This window comes from Sus scrofa, chromosome 16 (assembly GCF_000003025.6).
Source record: "Sus scrofa isolate TJ Tabasco breed Duroc chromosome 16, Sscrofa11.1, whole genome shotgun sequence".
Taxonomy (NCBI): domain Eukaryota; kingdom Metazoa; phylum Chordata; class Mammalia; order Artiodactyla; family Suidae; genus Sus; species Sus scrofa.
In genome coordinates, this window is record NC_010458.4 from 51851873 (window position 1) to 51871563 (window position 19691).

Sequence of the window (19691 nt, forward strand, 5' to 3'; positions counted from 1 at the left end):
TAGAATTTTAGCAGACACTGCTGGTGGCCTGCCCTGCCTCCCAACCCCCTGACTGGTTCCTACTTCCTGTGCCTGCTGGAGGGCACCACCCAGAAAGGGGGAGGGTTAGTGCCCTGGGGGGGAGGGGCTAGGAATCAGGAGATGAATGTCCCCACCCCGGCGTCCGATTCTGCACAGACTCACTGAGGGTTCCTGTTGGATAAAGCCCCAATGGTCCAGACTGTTAACCTGCTCCTAACTGGCTCTCCCCTTCCCTACCTCCTCACCTGGGCTTCCTGGAATCATCTCTCAAATTAACTACCAACACCCAAGTGCATGTCTCAAGGACTGCTTTTGGGAGAATCCAAGATTAGACAAGAACCCACCCCCATGTGAGATGTTTCCGTTACACAGCAGTCTCCTTAGATGGTCCCGCATAGATGTTGTCTGGGAATCTGCCGAATGTAAAAATCCCTGCTTCTAGAACACCCATTGCAGGTGAGTTCTCCCAGACCATTCTGGCCCACTGGCCCTGACACAACACTTGCTAAGTGCTTTCCTCTGCGCTCCCTTGCAGGTAATCGAGAAGAACTTGAGTGGCTGGTGGTACATTCAGATTGAAGATAAGGAGGGATGGGCCCCCGCGACCTTCATTGACAAGTATAAGAAGACCAGCAATGCCTCGAGACCCAACTTTCTGGCTCCCTTGCCCAACGAGGTGCCGCAGCTCCGGCTGGGGGAGGCAGCAGCGATGGAGAACAGCGTGAGCAGCGAAGCCACGGGCCCCTCCCGGCCCCTGCCCGAGGCCCCGCATGGTGCTGCGGACTCTGGGATGCCGTGGTCCAAGGACTGGAAGGGCGGGAAGGAGGTCCTGAGGAAGGCATCCTCAGACATGTCCTCGTGCGCAGGCTACGAGGAGATCTCGGACCCCGACCTGGAGGAGAAGCCCAGCCTCCCTCCCCGCAAAGAATCCATCATCAAGTCAGAAGGGGAGCTGCAGGAGCGGGAGCGGCAGAGGATGGAGCAGCTCCGGGGGGCTTCACCCAAGCCTCCCGGCATGATCTTGCCCATGATCCCAGCCAAACACGCGCCCCCGGGCCGGGACAGCAGGAGACCAGAGCCCAAACCTGACAAAAGCAAGTTGTTCCAGCTGAAAAACGAGATGGGGCTGGAGTGCGGCCACAAAGTGTTGGCCAAGGAAGTGAAGAAGCCCAACCTCCGACCTGTCTCCAAATCCAAAGCCGACCCACCCGAGGAGAGGCCAGAAGCCGTTCCCCCGAATCCCTTCTTGAAGTCCAAACCCCAGGTGAGGCCAAAACCAGCTCCTTCCCCCAGGACAGAGCCGGCTCAGGGAGAAGACCAGGTGGACATCTGTAACCTCAGGAGCAAGCTCAGGCCTGCCAAGTCCCAAGAGAAACCCTCAGTGGATGGAGAGGGTGGCCACCAGGCCGGGGGAGGCCAGGACATGGCCATCAGCCGCAGCTTCCTCCCAGGGGAGGGGCCTGGCCGCCCCCAGGACAGGACCAGCAAACAAGACGGGCTTAGCCCAAAGGAGCCGACCTGCAGAGCCCCGCCCAGGCCGGGCAAGACCGCAGAGCCTGTGCCCAAGAACGCGCCCGTCCCTCTCCCACAGGCTTCCCAGCAGAGACCTGTGGTCCCGCCGCGGAGACCACCGCCCCCCAAGAAAACCTCGTCATCCAGGCCCCTCCCAGAGGTCCGGGGGCCACAGAGAGAGGCCAGTGAAGTCAAGGCAGCTCCTGCCCCGGGCCCGGGCCGGGCCCTGCTCGTCCCTCCAAAAGCCAAACCTTTTCTCTCCACTTCCCCTGGGGGCCAAGATGACATGCGAGGCAAAGGTGGGCTGGGGCCACGGATGACGGGCAAGATGGGGAAAACAAGGACAAAGGGGCTGCCGCCCCCTGCCCCGGCGCAGACGGCCCGAAGGACTCTTTGTATGTGGCCGTGGCCGACTTTGAAGGGGACCAAGATACCAGCAGCTTCCAGGAGGGGACAGTGTTTGAGGTCCGGGAGAAGAACAGCAGCGGCTGGTGGTTCTGCCAAGTCCAGAGCGGGGCGCCCTCCTGGGAAGGGTGGATTCCTTCCAACTATCTCAGAAAGAAGCCGTAGCCTCCTCCCTCCCTGCCCGGAGGTCCTGCGTGTCCCTGGTCCCTGCCAGCTTTCCCCACGTATTTAATATGCCTCTTAATTTATCATCCTCCACGAAGCTTCAAAGGAAGGAAGACTGGAAGGGAAGACTGGTTTCCTCCCTCCCCTCGGGGGAGGGTAACCCCTCCCAGCGCAGCATCCCCTGGAGGTTCAGAGGCCACACCCCTTTCTCTCTACTCAGCATCCCTGCCTTAAGGCCCGTGGCATCGCCACCCAGCTTCCCTGCCCACCCAGAGGCAGGACTATGACTCTCCCGAGGCCTCCAGGACCAAAGCCCATCATTTGGAGAAACTGCAGAAAGGGTCTCTCGTGGCTTAGATCAGGCAGAAGACCCCCAACACCCGCCCCCGCCAGCACCCCACTCAGTCCGTTCAAGTCCAGCGACTTGATTCAGTCAGTTTCCAAAATGCTTGGTCCCAAAAAGAACTTCCTCCTGTAGAAGCTGGCTCCTTTCAATCCCAGGGAGCTGCTGTCTTCCCCGAGGCCTCTGGCCCTCGGGCCTCTCAGGTTCAACCAGATGCAACTGTCCCAGGCGTGGGCCAGGAGGGCCCCTCCGCCTTCCTGCCTTCCAGCTCCAGGCTTCCTTTCCTGCTGCAGGCTCTGGTCCAACCCAGGGCTTTTAAACCAGAATCTCCAGCCCGCTTTGAGGGGCCTTTCATTCCTGCCCACCTAGAGCAAGAAGCTCAAGGCTGGTTTGAATAAGGGGGCCCTTGTGAGCTCCTCTTTGCCACGTAGCAAGTAGGTGCCAAATGCTGTACTTGGCACTTCACACTCACGTTGAACTCTCGCAACAACCCTCTCTTATGATATATAAATATCATCTGTTTTACAGATGAGGAAACCGGAGTTCAGTGTGCCCAAGGGCACACGGGCTGGAAGAGGAGGAAAGGGAATCCGAATGCAGGCTGGCCTGACTTGCACACCTGTGCCCTTCCCCCTGCAAGAGGGAAACCAGGCAGGGGAGAGGGAGAGGCCGGCTGGCTGCCAGGAGCAGGCGGCCAACTGGCTTCCTCGGGGATGTGCAAGAGGGAACGGGGTGGCTCATGGCCGCTTCTACACCCACCACCCTCCAACCCATTGCAGCATCTGCCGCAGGCTGCCCTGGACCCTGATGTTGCCGTGGAGCCCTATGTCCTGCTCCTGTGCCAGTGCCGCCCAGGAGATGGAGCCTGTGGAGCAAAGGGAGCTGAGATGGTCTCACGTGCCTGCCTGGAGCAGAGTAAGCAGTAGCCCCATAAGGAGATGAGGACCCACCGGCCAGGCAGACACCTCCTGCCTCCCTCTGCTGCTGCTTCCGACTCCTCTCTAGCACTTGAAGAAGAGTTTTCTTCTCCTGCTCTATGACCTCACCCTCTGCGAACCCAGGGCCGCCCTCGCACCCATTTTGATGGATGTGGTTCCTTGAGGCACATAGGGGCCCAGGCACACGGCAGAACGAGAATCAGGACCCAAGGGTTCTGGCCCCCAGCCCAGAGCTCTTGCATGGGGCACAGGCTGCCCAGGCGGGGGCATGTGGGGGTGAGAAGGCAGCACCCCTCCCCCCCCCACTCCCACCTGACTCTGCAGGACCAGAGGAAGTGGCCCTGACCTACCCCGGAGAGTGTTCACCTGCTGCCATGCTTTTGGAACCGCAAGGCCGGCTTTCTTGGGGACGCTCGCTGTCCAGCGGCAGTGCCAAAGGTTGATGTGCAAACAGCCCTCTTCCACTCTCCCCACCCTCCTCTCTGCAGGAGAAAGAGCTCCCCCCGATCCACAGTAGCATCTTTATTTACTGTAAATCCCGCATTCCGGGAACCCCTCACAGTGCCCCCTTGCCCCTTGGCCCTGCCCCCAGAACCCTGGGGGGGAAGAAGGCAGAAGGGAGATTGGGAGAGAGCCACCTGCCACCCAAGGCCCCCCCCCCACTTGGGAGGAGGCCCCGAGGCAGGTTCTGCTGAGTTTTTGATCCACTCTGGTTTAAACACCATTTGTGAAGCTGTTGTGCAGCATTTGCCTACATTTCCAAAGACAAAACTCATTTCTTTTTTCTGATTCTGCTTTCATTGGCCTTTTCCAGTATTTCGTGAGCACCTACTAGGTGCTGGGGGCTGGGCGTAGCCCAGGCTGCCGTGGCTCCGTGCCTGGCTGTGGAGAGACTGGGTCGTTGTGTGCAGATTCCATGGAAGGGGGTTGTCGCTGGCCTCATTCCCTTCCTCCCAGGGGACGGCTGGGTGGGAATGGGCTGGTTCTGCCTTTCTCTGGGCAGAAAGCTTTTCCTGCAAATGAAAGAATCCGCCTTTTGATGATGATGATGGTTCTGACATGAACTGAAGGTACTAAAGCCACATTTCTCTGTGTTCACCGTTGCTTCCGCAGGGCACCTCTGTGTCCTGAGGATTCCTTTCTCCAGCTCCTTGTGCCACAGCAATGGCCCTTCCCCAGGCAGCTGCAAGGGACGGTCTTGATGGCCAGTGGCTCTCACTAGCTGTCCCCACCTGGGGACTTCGCTTTACACCATCCAGGACTTTTGCCTCGATTCTGTGAGCTTTTGTTTGCACATGCAAACCCCCCTGGAGTTACCGCCACACCAAATGTCCAGGGCCATAGGAATAACCCCTCTGCCAAGCTCCGGGCAGGTTCCCGGTGCTTAAACATGCCCCTTCCTTGAACTTAATTGTCACTTCAGCCCTGGGAGGTGCATAAGCTCTGCCCCGATCTGTAGTGAGAAAATTGTGGTCCAGAGGATGAAATCACCTGCTCAGCTTCATCCAGAGAGCGACCAAGCTGAGACTCAAGTCCGGGAGTTTTTCTCCCCAGTGCTCATGACTTTTCCTCTGCCATCAGCTGCCAAGTGTCCAAGGCACTTTGAGGGAAGCAGGTGACCCTCCCTTTTCATGTAGGGTTTTCTCCCCTCACCCCACGATCACACATTAGTAGGTCACAGGCCAAATGCCAGCCCCCAAAGCCAGGCAAGGGTGGCTTTTCTTCTGTTTCTCACCCCTCCATACTCCCTTGGGATGGCTCTTTTATCTTATATCCAAGGGCAAAACTGCCCCTAGTGGTAGCAACCAAATCTTTAGAAAATCTGAGTTTTAGGACCACTGCTTGAGAACACAGGCCTTTGCTCAAGTTTTTTACTTAGAATTTCTTTGTCGTTTGGTGGGTTTCTGTCCGTGTCCCAGGATGAGGCTTGGGGACAGCTGGACTGCAGCCCAAACCACTGTTAATGCCTCTGCCCTCCCCGGGGAAATTGCTGGAGTCCTACCAGGCTTCCCATAGCGATGTTACCTGACCTCCACCAGACCTGTCTATGTGACTGATTTCTTAAGCAAATTCCTTGGCCTTAAAACATGTCTGGGCCCACTGGGGATTTCCTTACCAGGTAGACTGTAGGAAAACAAACTTGCCACTTTAAAGAACAGATGCCAAGTCTCCCCAAGATTTGGAAGGCCCTGTGCTTAGGCTAAGGGACGGACCGTCTAGAATTTATTCAGTCTGTACCGAGTACGCAGCCCTGAGTGGGATGAAGAAGAAATCGCTCCTGCCCTCACAAAGCTGGCAACTGGACATCATCAAGAACGAGAACATTCGTAGCTTGGCTGCCGTCCTCTCGTCGTGCCTGCGTCTTTTAGATGTTGGCTCAGGCTGCTCCCCGGGAGGTCTCACCCTTCACATTGGGCCGTACCATGAACACACAACAGCCTGCGTCACAAGAGGCAGTCTTGTCTCCTCCTGGGCTGTCCAGGCCCATCCTTCAGGGCTTGCGCTGCAAACAGCCATCCCACACCATAGACCAAAGATGACCTGTTGTCCACCCGTGTGGCCTGAATGCCTAGGAAGCTGGCTTTGCCCTGAGGCCTGAGGGTGCAGGGAGGAATCGCTCCTAAGTTGGCTAAGGGTCTAATGTCTAGATGGACCTCAGTCTACGAAGGTCACCGACAGAGTTGTGAGGCTGCAGAGTTAAAACCAGGAGGCTCCCGAGTCTGTGCTCCTGCACCCTCCTCGTAGACGTGACTGTCCAGGCCCGGGGGGCAGAGTCTGCTTTCTGGTGCTACCCTGCCGAGTTCTCAAGCTGTTCCACCGTATTTTGATGTTCCACCTTCCCCGTTTTTGTCTTCTACTCCAAAGCAGGCTCCAGTCAGGGACAAGGGCTTCAAACCTTTATTGTCCTTGAAGAGGCTAAACCCAGTGCCAAGCCGGTAACCTTGAATCTCCGGTCTTCTATAAACATACAAAAGGAGGTGCCCCCACCAGGCTTATGACAGCAACAAGCTTTATGACAACCAAGGTACCCCGTGTAAGCCTTACCCCAGTGTAAGCCTCTCGGTGCCACTGTGCCCACATAACTGTTAATAGCAGCACCCCTTTCACTCTCACACGGGTGACGACAAACGGGTCACCTTGGCTACAACCCACATGTCCTGCTTCAGGGAGCCACCAAGTAACGAGGCCATTTCTTGCATCCCTCCAGGAACGGTGGGCGCTGACAGCATTGGCCCATCACCTCGTGTCTGCTCACAGGATGATGCTGGAGATCCCTGGATAGCTCAGTGCTCCTTACGCCCTTGGCAAGCTGACAGATTCTGGTGGTGTTTTTTGTTTCCTTTTAACACACACACACACACACACACACACACACAAATTACATGAGGCTATATCATGTGAGGGGGAGGGGTGGTGAACAGTGAATTAGCTGTAGCATGTATAGACTATATACCTTACCATTAGACTTTTTTTTTTTTAATAAAAAATGCTTGACTGGTTTCAAGCTTCATTGTGAAGATGTGTCTATGGATTTTATTTGGCAGAGGAATGGGTGCATGGCTGCTTAGAGTTTGGGGATCAGAGAACAGAAGACCTAGTGTTCTCTTATGATGCAGTGGGTTAAGCATCCAGCATGGTCGCTGCAATGACTTGGGTTGCTCTGTTGGCTTGGGTTTGATCCCAGGCCTGGGAACTTTCACATGCCATGGGTGCAGCCAAAAAAAAAAGCAGAAGCCTATGTGAGCCGTGTTTGGGCATTGCCAATGAACAAGGGTGACCCCTCTCTCTGGGCCCAAGCACACTTTGCTTCTTTTAACTCCAGTGTGCAGAAACCAAGAGAGAGTTTCCTTGTATTTGCTGGGTGTCTCCCACATCTCAGCTCTGTGCCTAAAGGTGAGACTTTACATGCCCAAGGAGTGTGAAGCTCTCCCTGGCATTGCCCGCTGATGGGAGACGGGTGGGGAGCACAACCATGGTTGGGCCACAGGGACTGCCCAAGCCAGCTGGTCCCAGAAGGTGGAAGGCATTGTCTCATGTTTTATTGCTTTCCCAAGAGTGGAGCCAAGGAGAACCCAACCCCCAGGGTGGAGCCTCCCTGGTCCCAGGTGAATCTTTAAGCAAAATGATGCCACACCCCCCCCATCTGGAAGAAAAGAATAGAACCAGCTGAGTCCCTAAACAAAAGAACTTGAAAGGGGGGAATTTAGATACACTCTTCACCCCACCTTGGAGGAAAGAGTTTAAAGCAATGATCTGGGGCGCCTTGCTTAGGAGTAATCTTCATTCATGTATTAATCTCTGTTCCCATAAGAAGGCAAAATCATTTTGTGGTTGAAGTGTGTCCCCCCGCCACCATGCCCCGCCCCCAGGAAGCATTTTCTCCCAAATCCCCCAAACCAAGAGTGTTCCGTCCCAAGAACACAATTGGTGACGTCAGTGGCATGGGCTTCCCGGGACAGGTGAGCAGGGGCCCCTGGGCTTCGTGGGAAGGGACAGGACCTGGACCGCAGTCAGGAACCATCCTGACCTTGTCTCTCTGAGTCTCTTACCGCTTACCTTCCTCCAGGTCTCACCTGAAGCTGGCACACTGCACACCCTCTGTACAGTTCCAGGAATGCCACACCAAATACCAGCTGGCGCACACAGGCACCTGCTAACACTTCCTTCCTCTAAGGGGTCAGGGTGAATGTTGGGGTCTCTCACATCATGGGGCCACTCTCCTCTGAATCCAGAGTGTTTAATGTCCATTCCTTCTCCAGGTCGTGTCCATCTGGTCCAGGTTTGACTCCTCACTATCTTGCAGCCCATGCCTCCCAATCAATGATTCTCATGTTTCAGTGGCCGTGAGATTTAGGCAAGGAGCTTGCCAAAGGGCACGTTCCCAGCCTGCATCCCCTGAAAGTCAGAACCAGCAGGAATCGGCATCCTTTAAAAAGTACATTGTGGGAGTTCCCATCATGGCTCAGTGGTTAACAAACCTGACTGTCATCCATGAGGACCCAGCTTCGATCCCTGGCCTCGCTCAGTGGGTTAAGGATCCAGCGTTGCCGTGAACTGTGGTGTAGCTCACAGACACAGCTTGGATCTCAAGTTGCTGTGGCTGCGGTGTAGGCCAGCAGCTACAGCTCCGATGGGACCCCTAGCCTGGGAGCCACCATATGCTGCAGGTGCGGCCCTGAGAAGACAAATAGAAAAAAAAGGAATGATCTGCATGCTCCACTTTTGAGAAATGGCTCATCCCCTTGGCTGGCATAGTATGTGTTCCAAAATGATGCTTCATCCTACTGCTACCAGTGACACCTTTTTTTTTTTTTTTTTTTTTTGAGCATTTGCTGTGTTCCAGGCCTATGGGGCACCTTACCAGCATGTACATCCCTGCATTTTACATAGAAAGGCACTAAGTTTCAGAAAGGCCCAAGTCTCTCCTAGCGTGTCTGGTCCCAAAGCTGGCTTTTTTACCCTGTAGTTTGTCCCCTCCCATATGTTAATCAAGGCACATCTCTCATCCTGATGTAATTATTTCCTGGATTCAAAATTTCTCTCTCTATGCTGCAGGTGCGGCCCTTAAAAGACCAAAAAATAAAAAAACAGCAACAAAAAAATTCTTTCTCTTTCCAAAACCCAACACTGTAATTAAGGGGGAAAGTTTTAATTTTTTTTTTATTTTGTTGGAGTAGAGTCGACTTACAAAATTGTGTTAGTTGCAGGTGTGCAGCAAAGTGTATCAGTTTCACATATTCATATATGTTCTTTTTCAGACTTTTTCCCCCATATAGGCCACCACAGAGTTTTGAGTAGATTTCCCTGTGCTATGCAGTGGGTCCTTGTTATTTACTGATTTTGTGTATAGTAGCATATTCATGCCAATCCCAACCTCCCAATTTGTCCCTCCCCACATTTCCCTCTTGGTAACTAACCATAAGGTCAGTTTCAAAATCTTTTTTTTGCTTTTCAGGGCCGCACCCGCGGCATATGGAGGTTCCCAGGCTAGGGGTCCAGTTGGAGCTGTAGCCGCCGGCCTACACCACAGCCACAGCAACTAGAGATCCGAGCCGTGTCTGCAACCTACACCACAGCTCACCAAAACACCAGATCCTTAACCCACTGAGCGAGGCCAAGGATAGAACCCGTAACCTCATGATTCCCAATCGGATTCATTTCACTGTGCAACGACGGGAACTCCTCCATTTCAAAATCTTTGATTCTGTGTCTGTTTTGTGAATAAGTTCTTTTGTATCTTTTTTTTATTAGATTCCACATATTAGTGATCTCATATGATGTTTGTCTTTCTCACTCTTACTTCACTTGGCATGATCATCTCTAAGTCCATCCATATTATTGAAAATGGCATTATTTTGGTGTTTCTTATGGCTGAGTAATATTATTGTGTAATAATGTACCACGTCTTCTTGATCCACTCCTCTGTCGATGGACATGGAGGTTGCTTCCATGTCTTGGCTATTGTAAATAGTGCTGCAATGAACGCTGGAGTGATGTATCTTTTCGAATTAGGGTTTTCTCTGGATATGTACCCAGGAGTGGGATTGCTGGATCGTATGCTAGTTCTGCATATAGTTTTTAAAGGGACCTCCATCGCTGCACCAACTTACATTCCTAGCAACGGTGTGGAAGGTTTTCCCTTTCTCCACACCCTGTCTAGCCTTTATTGTTTGTGTACTTCTGATGATGGCCATTCTGACTGGTGGGAGGTGATACCTCATGGTAGTTTTGATTTGCCTTTCTCTAATAATTAGTGATGTTGAGTGTATTTCCATGCATGTGTGGGTTTTTTGTTTTATTTTTTGGTTTTGGCCATCTGTATGTCTTCTTTGAAGAAATGTCTAGATCTTCAGACCATTTTTTGATTGGGTTGTTTGTTTTTTTGATATAAAGCTGCATGAAATTTTTGTGTATTGGGGGGATTAATCCCTGTCGGTCACTTCATTTGCAAAAATTTTCTCCCATTCTGGTTGCCAAAAACGTTTAATTGGTTTTTTCTTTCTTTCTTTCTTTTTTTTTTTTTTTTTTTTTTTTTGTCTTTTTGCCGTTTTATGGGCCACTCCACGGCATATGGAGGTTCCCAGGCTAGGGGTCGAATCGGAGCTGTATCCACCAGCCTACGCCAGAGCCACAGCAATGTGGGATCCGAGCTGTGTCTTCGACCTACACCACAGCTCCTTAACCCAGTGAGCAAGGCCAGGGATCGAACCCACAACCTCATGGTTCCTAGTTGGATTCGTTAACCACTGAGCCACGACGGGAACTCCAAAACGGTTTAATTTTGATGGGTACACACTATAAGCTGATTGCCTTATAGATATTATCCCTCTCATCTTCTAGGGAAGAATTATTATACCCATTTCATGTGGGGATAAGAGATTGTTTACCTATTGTCACAGCTAGTATGAGGCTCCCTAACTCCTCAATAGACCATCACAGCTCCCAAATCTATAACCTTTCCATTCGGCATTTTTTAAAGTGTTTTCTAGAATAAACGTCAATACAGGAGGTCTGAAATAAATGTTCTGCAGACACGTTTGTTTGAGAAATGCTCAATAAAATAAAATTAAACAGTTCTGGGGGTTTTGAGGGCAGTGGTCTTTTTACAGAACTTCTTTTTTTTTTTTTTTTTTTTTTTTTTTTTTTTTTTTTTTTGTCTTTTTACCATTTCTTGGGCTGCTCCTGCAGCATATGGAGGTTCCCAGGCTAGGGGTCGAATCTGAGCTGTGGCCACCCGCCTACACCAGAGCCACAGCAACGCAGGATCCGAGCCGAGTCTGCAACTCACACCACAGCTCATGGCAACGCCAGATCCTTAAACCCACTGAGCAAGGCCAGTGATCGAACCCGCAACCTCATGGTTCTTTTTTTTTTTTTTTTTTTTTCCCACTGTACAGCAAGGGGGTCAGGTTATCCTTACATGTATACATTGCAATTACAGTTTTTCCCCCACCCTTTCTTCTGTTGCAACATGAGTATCTAGACATAGTTCTCAATGCTATTCAGCAAGATCTCCTTGTAAATCTATTCTAAGTTATGTCTGATAAGCCCAAGCTCCTGATCCCTCCCACTCCCAACCTCATGGTTCTTAGTCGGATTCATTAACCACTGAGCCACGACGGGAATGCCTGGCAGAACTTCTTGAAGCTCCTTGTAGCATGATGTGCAGTGTGATTATCTGAGAGGCAGGTTATCTACAACCTGGATTCTTCAACTGTACTTGACGATGAAACCAGTTACAGAGCATCTAGCAGAAGCAGTACATCATGTCATAAAGGTTGGAAAATGTCAGATTTTACATTTCAAGTCTACCTTGAATGTTGCACCACAATCCCTAGCTGATCCCTCTTTCCAATTTCCAGCCGTAACCCCACCCCTCACCTCAGCCCGGCCTTCACAGCGTCGTGTGTGCAGAACACGTCTTTGAATGGGGAGCTGCACAGGGACTTCAGGGTTTCCTCTTTGCTGCTGGTCTGACCTGGAGCTCTCTGAGTGGCCTTCCCCATAGCCCCTCAGGCAGGAAACTGTTCAGGTAGGAAGCGGCCAGGAATGGAATTTGTTTTCCCCATCGTAGATAAGTTTCCCTTTAGAGCCCTACCCGTCAGTGGCAGTGTTCCGAGCGTCCCCATGTAAGTTGGTAAAGCCCAAGGTCATCTTCCCTTAAGATCCAGGAGGCCCAGATCCTCTAAGAAACTACGTCCTCTGATTCTCTTTCGGCTGCAGGGACCTTGGCCACACATTTGTATGGTACAGTACAGAACAGTGGCCTTCAGAGTTCCTGCTGTGGCTTAGCAACTAGTATCCATGAGGATGTGGGTTCAATCCCTGGCCTCGCTCAGTGGGTTAAAGGGTCCAGTGTTGCCATGAGGTGCGCTGCAGCATAGGTCAAAGACTCGGCTTGGATCTGGTGTCACTATGGCTGTGGCGTAGGCCGGCAGCTGCAGCTCCAATTCAACCCATAGCCTGGGAACTTCCATATGCCATGAGTACTTGCCATGACCTGTGGTGTAGGTCGCAGACGCAGCTCGGATCCCACGTTGCTGTGACTGTGGTGTAGGCGGGCAGCTACAGCTCCGATTAGATGCTTAGCCTGGGAACCTCCATATGTGGCCTAAAAAGACAAAAGACAAAAAAAAAAAGGAGTGGTGCTCTTCAGATGGTTTTCATTGTGTACCATCCGTACAAATGTTTTGCATAGAGGCAATCATAACTGTATAAAATGCATGTATTTCTAAACAGATAGATCATGCACAAAACTGTTAGGTGGAAAATTCTCATGGCCCATGCGTGCTGTTCCCTTCCATGTGACGGGACAGCTGTGAGACGCCAGTAGGGTAAGTCTCCAGCCCTCCCTCGCTCTCCCTAAGGGAGGAGGGGGAATTATCTGAGGTTGATATTGAGGGAAGCAGGAGCCAGGCCTGCGTAGCTCAGCCCCTCCCTCTCTCCTGCATGGAGACAGGTGTCCTCAGGGCGCACGCCTCCCCCTCTGCCCCTGAGAGTGGGTGGCTTAGTGGTCAAGGGACCCCCACAAAGGAATGCTGTGCTTTTTAGGGGTCCTGTGACTGCATCAGTGAATGTGACTATTTCTGGAATTCAGCCTTAGGAACCCGTAACCACCACACACCTCACCTAAATCAGATTCTCCCACAGCTCTCTCAAGAATAAAGGTGATTTTGGGGGGCCACACTCACAGCATAGGGAAGTTTCTGGGCCAAGAATTGAGTCTGTGCCACAGCAGTGGCAACACTGAATCCTTAACCACTAGGCCACCAGGGCACTCCAAGAATAAAGGTGACATTTTGTTCTCCAGTTCCCAGATCCCTCTGTCTCTCTCGGCTACTCCTGAACTCAGGCAAGGAGAAAGGGGAATAATACATCAGGCTTCTTAAAAACTATCTATGGGCTATTGATTTAGGCTAATTTTAGCTGGTTTATTATTTTAATTTGTCAGGTTCTCTCTTGGGGCTTTGGGGGGGTTGTATTTTTTTTTCTTTGTTGACACAGGCAGTAGGTGGGAATTCCTGGGCCAGGGATTGAACCTACACACAGCAGCAACCAGAGCTACAGCGGTAGGAACGCAGGAGCCTCAACCCGCTAGGCCATCAGAGAACTCCCTATTTTAATTTTTATTTTATATTATAATAAAATATATCTGCAAAATTTAAAGCGAAGGATAAGCTGAAAATACGTGTAAGGAAAAGATCTAATTTGTCACTGTGCTCTGATGGCTTGTGTTATCCACCCCCTGGGATGCACGAACGCTACCTTGTAAACCACTGGCAAAGGAATAACAACGGACTTTGGGTTAGACCTGGGGGTACGTTCTGGCTCTGACACATACCTTTCTTCTCTGGTACTCAGCATTCCCACCTGTCACCCGGGACCCATAATGCCTTTCTTGCTGAGTTGTGGCGACTAATGGAAATAATTCGTGCCTAGCACACAGTAGGCACAGCTAACAGGACACCATAATGATTATAGCTTCTGTGAAGAATAAAACAGCCTTCAAGTAGTTTTCTTTTCTTTCTTTCTTTCTTTTTTTTTTTTTTTTTTTTTTTTTTTTTTTTTTTTTTTGCTTTTCAGGACCATGAGGTGAATGGAAGTTCCCAGGCTAGGGGTTGAATCAGAACCACAGCTGCTGGCCTACACCACAGCTCACAGCAACGCTGGATCCTTAAACCACTGAGCGAGGCCAGGGATCGAATCTGTGTCCTCATGGATGCTAGTCAGACTCGTTTTCCGCTGAGCCACGACGGGAACTCCTGGCAAACTTTTTCTTAAAGGGTCAGATAGTAAACATTTGGGGCTCGGGGAGCCAAGAGGCAAAACCAGAATGTTACGCAAGGACTTCTGCAACTATTTAAAATATAACCATTTGAACATGTAAAAACCATTCTTAGTTCTGTGAAAAAAACAAGCAGCTGGATGGAGTAGGCCCAAGGGCCAAGGGCTGCTGACCCTCTGGCCCAGTGTTTTGCTCCTCTCCTATTTTATTACTTTGCTCAAGTGGAAGTTTTTCCAAAATGTGTTTATGGAACATCAGTCCCTCACATGATCATGAAAAAGCACCGTGTGGTCAGATCCATTTGGCAAACCCTTGAGTGAGTTCTCCCAGCCTCCCTGCCCGGAATCCGTTTCACACACCAGCATGGCTCTGCGAATCCTCCAGTAAAGAAGCTGTTTAAGGGAGTTCCCTTGTGGCACAGTGGGTTAAGGATCTGGCATTGACACTGCTGTGGCTCAGGTTGCTGCTGTGGCACAAGTTTGATCCCTGGCCCAAGAACGTCCATGTGCCACAGGTATGGCCAAGAAAAAAAAAAAAAAAACTGTTTAACCTATTTAATATTTAAAAACATATGCTATGTTCCAAAGCATATTTCACAGAATTTTTTTCCATATGACCTTTATGAATATCCCACACAATGTACCTTGGAAAATGCAGCTGTAGATCCTAGAATTGAATAAAAGTGTTGGTGCTCCATCATGATGCTCCGTCTGAGGAATCTGACTTGGATGCTGCATGTTCGTTACTACCTTCAGCAGAAGAACCAGACCAACTCGGTCTTCAGTTGCAGATTTGCTGACTTTTCTCCCTGAGTTTATCTGGGAACCTAAAGAATGTTCTCTAGGAGAGCCCTATCAAAGTGCCTCTTAGAAGGATTAAGGGCCCTCAGACAGCACTTGTGCGCCTTGGCTGCTATGTGTCCTTGGAGAAGATTGGAGAACCAAGCCCTGTCCTTGCTGATGTGAACATGCATTTGCTAAACTACCTTCACTGGGTTGGTTTCTGTGTGTGTGTGTGTAGTGGTAAAATACACGTAATACAAAATGTACCGTCAACCCTTTTTTTCTTTTTTTTTGCTTTTGTGCTTTTTTAGGGCCACACCCATGCATATGGATGTTCCCAGGCTAGGAGTCCAATAGGAGCTGTTGCCACCAGCCTACGCCACAGCTCACAGCAACGCCGGATTCTTAACCCCCTGAGCAAGGCCAGGGATCAAACCCACAACCTCATGGATCCTAGCCGGATTCGTTAACCACTGAGCCGTGATGGAAACTCCTCAACCCTTTTTAAGTACACAGTTCAGTGGCATTAATCCCAGCCTCTTTGTTCTTCCCCCTTAAAAAAAAACAAGGAGTTCCGTCGTGGCGCAGTGGTTGACGAATCCGACTAGGAACCATGAGGTTGCGGGTTCGGTCCCTGCCCTTGCTCAGTGGGTTAACGATCCGGCGTTGCCGTGAGCTGTGGTGTAGGTTGCAGATGCGGCTCGGATCCCGCATTGCTGTGGCTCTGGCATAGGCGGTGGCTACAGCTCCGATTCGACCCCTAGCCTGGGAACCTCCATGTGCCGCAGGAGCGGCCCAAGAAATAGCAAAAAGACAAAAAACAAAACAAAACAAAAAAAAAAAACAAAAAAAAAACAAAAAAAACAAAAAAAGCCCTCAAAGACCAAGTTGGGACAGATCTGAGACTTGCTGCCCACACCCTTGGGTGGTTCCCTGCAAGAAACGCCACACTTTCCTTCACCACAGCCCGGTGTCAGTGGACCAGCTCAGTTGAAGTTCAGTAACACGTCTTCACTCATTTCACCCACTCCCCACCAATTGCTTCTGGCAACCACCTATCTGTTCCCTGTATCTATGAGCCTAATTGGGTTTTTTTTACTTTCTTTTTTTTTTTTTTTTTTTTTTTTTGGCTGCCCCGCAGCATTTGGAGTTCTCAGGCCATCGATCAGATCCAAGCCAAAATTGCAACCTAAGCCACAGTTGCAGCAACACCAGGTCCTTAACCCACTACTATACCTGGTCAGGGATCGAACTTGTGTCCCAGTGCTCCCAGGACACTGCTGACCCTGTTGTGCCACAGCAGGAACCCTGGTTTGGTTTTTTGGTTTTTGTTTTTTTTTTTTTTAGATTTCCCATATAAATGAGATCATACAGTGTTTATCTTTCTCTGTCTGACTTATTTCACATAGCATAATTCCCTTAAAGTCCGTCTGTGTTGTCTCAGATGACAAGATTTCCTTCCCTTGTTTATGGCTGCATAATATTCCATTGTATATATGCACCACACTTTCTTTATCCATTCCTCTGTCCATGGACATTTGGGCTGCTTCCCTGTCTTAGCTATTATTATAAATTTAAAAAATGCTTCAGTGGACGCTTAGGTGCATATATCTTTTCAAGTTAGTGTTTTCATTTCCTTCCAATAAATACCCAAAAGTGGACTTGCTAGATCATGTGATAGTTCTATTTTCAATTCTTTGAGAAAACTCCATACTATTTTCCTTTTGTGTGTGTGTGTGTGTGTGTGTGTGTCTTTTTGTCTTTTGAGGGCCACACCCGAGGCATAAGGAGGTTCCCAGGCTAGGGGTCTAATCGGAGCTGTAACTGCTGGCCTACGCCTCAGCCGCAGCAATGCCAGATCGAGCTGCATCTGCAACATACACCACAGCTCATAGCAACGCCAGATCCTTAACCCACTGAGCAAGGCCAGGGAAGGAACCCACAACCTCATGGTTCCTAGTCAGATTCGTTTCTGCTGTATCACTTTTGTCCATTCACACTGTTTTCTACGGTGTCTGCACCAATTTACTTTCCTGCCAACTATGCATAGGAATTTCCTTTTCTCCACATCCTCACCAATACGTGTTATTCCTTATCGTTTTGATAATAGCCATTCTAATAGTTGTGAGGTGATAACACATTGTGGGTTGAGGGGGGTGTTTTTCTTTTCTTTTTCTTTTCTTTTTTTTTTTTATTGCTGTTCCCACAGCATGTGGAAGTTCCCAGACTACAGATCAAATCCTCACCACGTAGCAACATGAGCTGCTGCAGTAATAATGTGGGATCTATAAGCCGCTGCGCCACGAGGAGCTCCTCATTGGGGTTTTGATTTGCATTTCCCTGGAGATTAGTGATGTTGAGCATCTTTTCTTGTACCTGTTGGCCACCTGCATGTCTTCTTTAGAAAATATCCATTCAGATCCTCTGTTCATTTTTTATTCAGATTGATTTTTGTTTTATTACTATTAAGTTGTATGAGTTTTATATATATGTGTGTGTATATATATATATATATAGGATATTAACCCTTACCAGATATATAAATGAAAATATTGTCTCCTATGCAGGAGGTTGCCTTTTCATTTTGTTGATGGTTTCTTTGCTGTGCAGAAGTTTTGAGTTTGATTAAATTCCATTTGTTTATTTTTGCTTTTATTGCCTTTGCTTTGAGGGCCAAATCCAAAAGTCATTACAAAGACCAGCATCAAGGAGCTTACTGCCCAGGTTTTTTTCTAGGAGTTCTATGGTTTCAAGTCTTTTTTCTTTTTTTGTCTTTTTGCCTTTACTTGAGCCGCTCCCGTGGCATATGGAGGTTCCCAGGCTAGGGGTCTAATTGGAGCTGCAGCTGCCGGGCTACGCCAGAGCCACAGCAATGTGGGATCCAAGCCGTGTCTGCGACCCACACCACAGCTCACGGCAATGCCAGATCCTTAACCCACGGAGCAAGGCCAGGGATTGAACCTGCAACCTCATGGTTCCTAGTCGGATTGGTTAACCACTGTGCCACGATGGGAACTCCTGGTTTCAAGTCTTATGGCCAAGTCTTTAATTCATTTTGCATTGATTTTTGTGTGTGTTGTAAGATAGCTGTCTAGTTTCATTCTTTGGTATGTGGCTATCCTGTTTTCCCAACACCTTTTATTAAAGAGACTCTTCTTTAATAGTCCATTGTATATTCTTGGCTCCTTTATAGTAAATTAAAAGGAGCCAAATCCAAAAGTCATATCTTATACATGGGTTCATTCTGGGCTCTCTATCCTGTTCCATTGACCTATGTGTCTGTTTTTATGCCAATCTCATATTATTTTGATCACTGTAGCTTTGTAATATAGCTTGAAATCAGGGAGAGTGATGCTTCCAGTTTTGTTCTTTCTCAAGATTGCTTTGCCTTCTTGGCATCTTTTGTGGTCCCATACAAATTTTAGGATTGTTTGTTCTGTTTTTCGAAAAATACGTTGATATTTTAATAGAGATGGCAATGAATCTATAGATTGTTTTGGGTAGTATGGACATTTTAACAATATTAATTCTTCCAATCCATAAGCATGGAGTATCTTTCCATTTATGTCTTCTTTAATTTCTTTCCTCCATATCTTATAGTTTTTAGTGTATAGGTCTTTCACCTCCTTGGTTCAATTTCTTCCAAGATATTTTTTGTTTATAATTGTAAATGGGATTATTTTTCTTAATTTATCTAAATATTTATCTAAATGCAACGTATTTTGTGTATTAATTTTGTATCATGCAACTTTACTGAATTTGTTTATTAATTCTAATAGTTTCTTAGGTGGGGTCTTTAGGGTTTTCTATATATAATATGTCATCTGCAAATAGTGGCAGTTTTACTTGTTTTTTGATCTGGATGCCTTTTCTTTCTTTTGCTTGCTTAATTGCTCTGGCTAGGACTTTCAACACTATGCTGAATAAAAGTGGTGAGACTGGACATGGAACACATCTTTGAGATAAAGCTCCTCATGTTTAAAAATGATTTTTCAAATTTGAGTTGGTACCTATCCACTTTAAAGATTTCAAGATTAACAAGACAGCTGATGTTGCTTTTTTTAATTCATTGTAACATAGTTTGAAATCAAGGAGTGTGATGCTTCCAGCTTTGTTCTTTCTCGATTGCTTTGGCTTCTTGGCATCTTGTATATATATAAATATATATTTGTATATATATAAACACATACATTTATATACAAATACATACATATATATGAGCTGATTTTGCTTTGCCGAAGCTGTATCTCCACTAAATGACAGGATAGAGAAACCACTTTGGAGCAAGCTTCCGTGGAGTCCCAGTCTGTCTGTATCTTCTGTGCTTTGTGACAACTCGTCTTTCTCTAATGGAAATACTGGGAAACCTTTGTTAAAGAAGCACATCGTGGTACATTTAGCCCTCACTTGGTATAAATATATCACTTATGTTTTGTCTTAGTCTATTCAGGCTGCTATAACAAGCTGCTATAGACTGACTTGCTCATCAACACCAGTCATTTATTGCTAACACTTCTGGAGGCTAGACATTTAAGACCAGGGTGATTGTCAGGTTCTATTGAAGGCTCTTTTCTTTCTTTCTTTTTTTTTTTTTTTTTTTTTTTTTTTTTTTTGTCTTTTTGCCATTTCTTGGGCCGCTCCCATGGCATATGGAGGTTCCCAGGCTAGGGGTCTAATCGGAGCTATAGCTGCCAACCTACACCAGAGCCACAGCAACGCAGGATCCGAGCCACATCTGC

General features: G+C 48.6%; 1 protein-coding gene across 1 annotated transcript in view; it reads left to right on the top strand.

Moving 5' to 3' along the window:
- SH3PXD2B (SH3 and PX domains 2B) overlaps positions 1 to 6902 on the top strand; it is a 125605-nt gene extending 118703 nt beyond the window's left edge. The window contains 2 exon segments of the mRNA XM_021077089.1: positions 557 to 1859; positions 1862 to 6902. Coding sequence (XP_020932748.1) covers positions 557 to 1859; positions 1862 to 2103 — 1545 coding nt within the window. The 3' untranslated portion in view covers positions 2104 to 6902.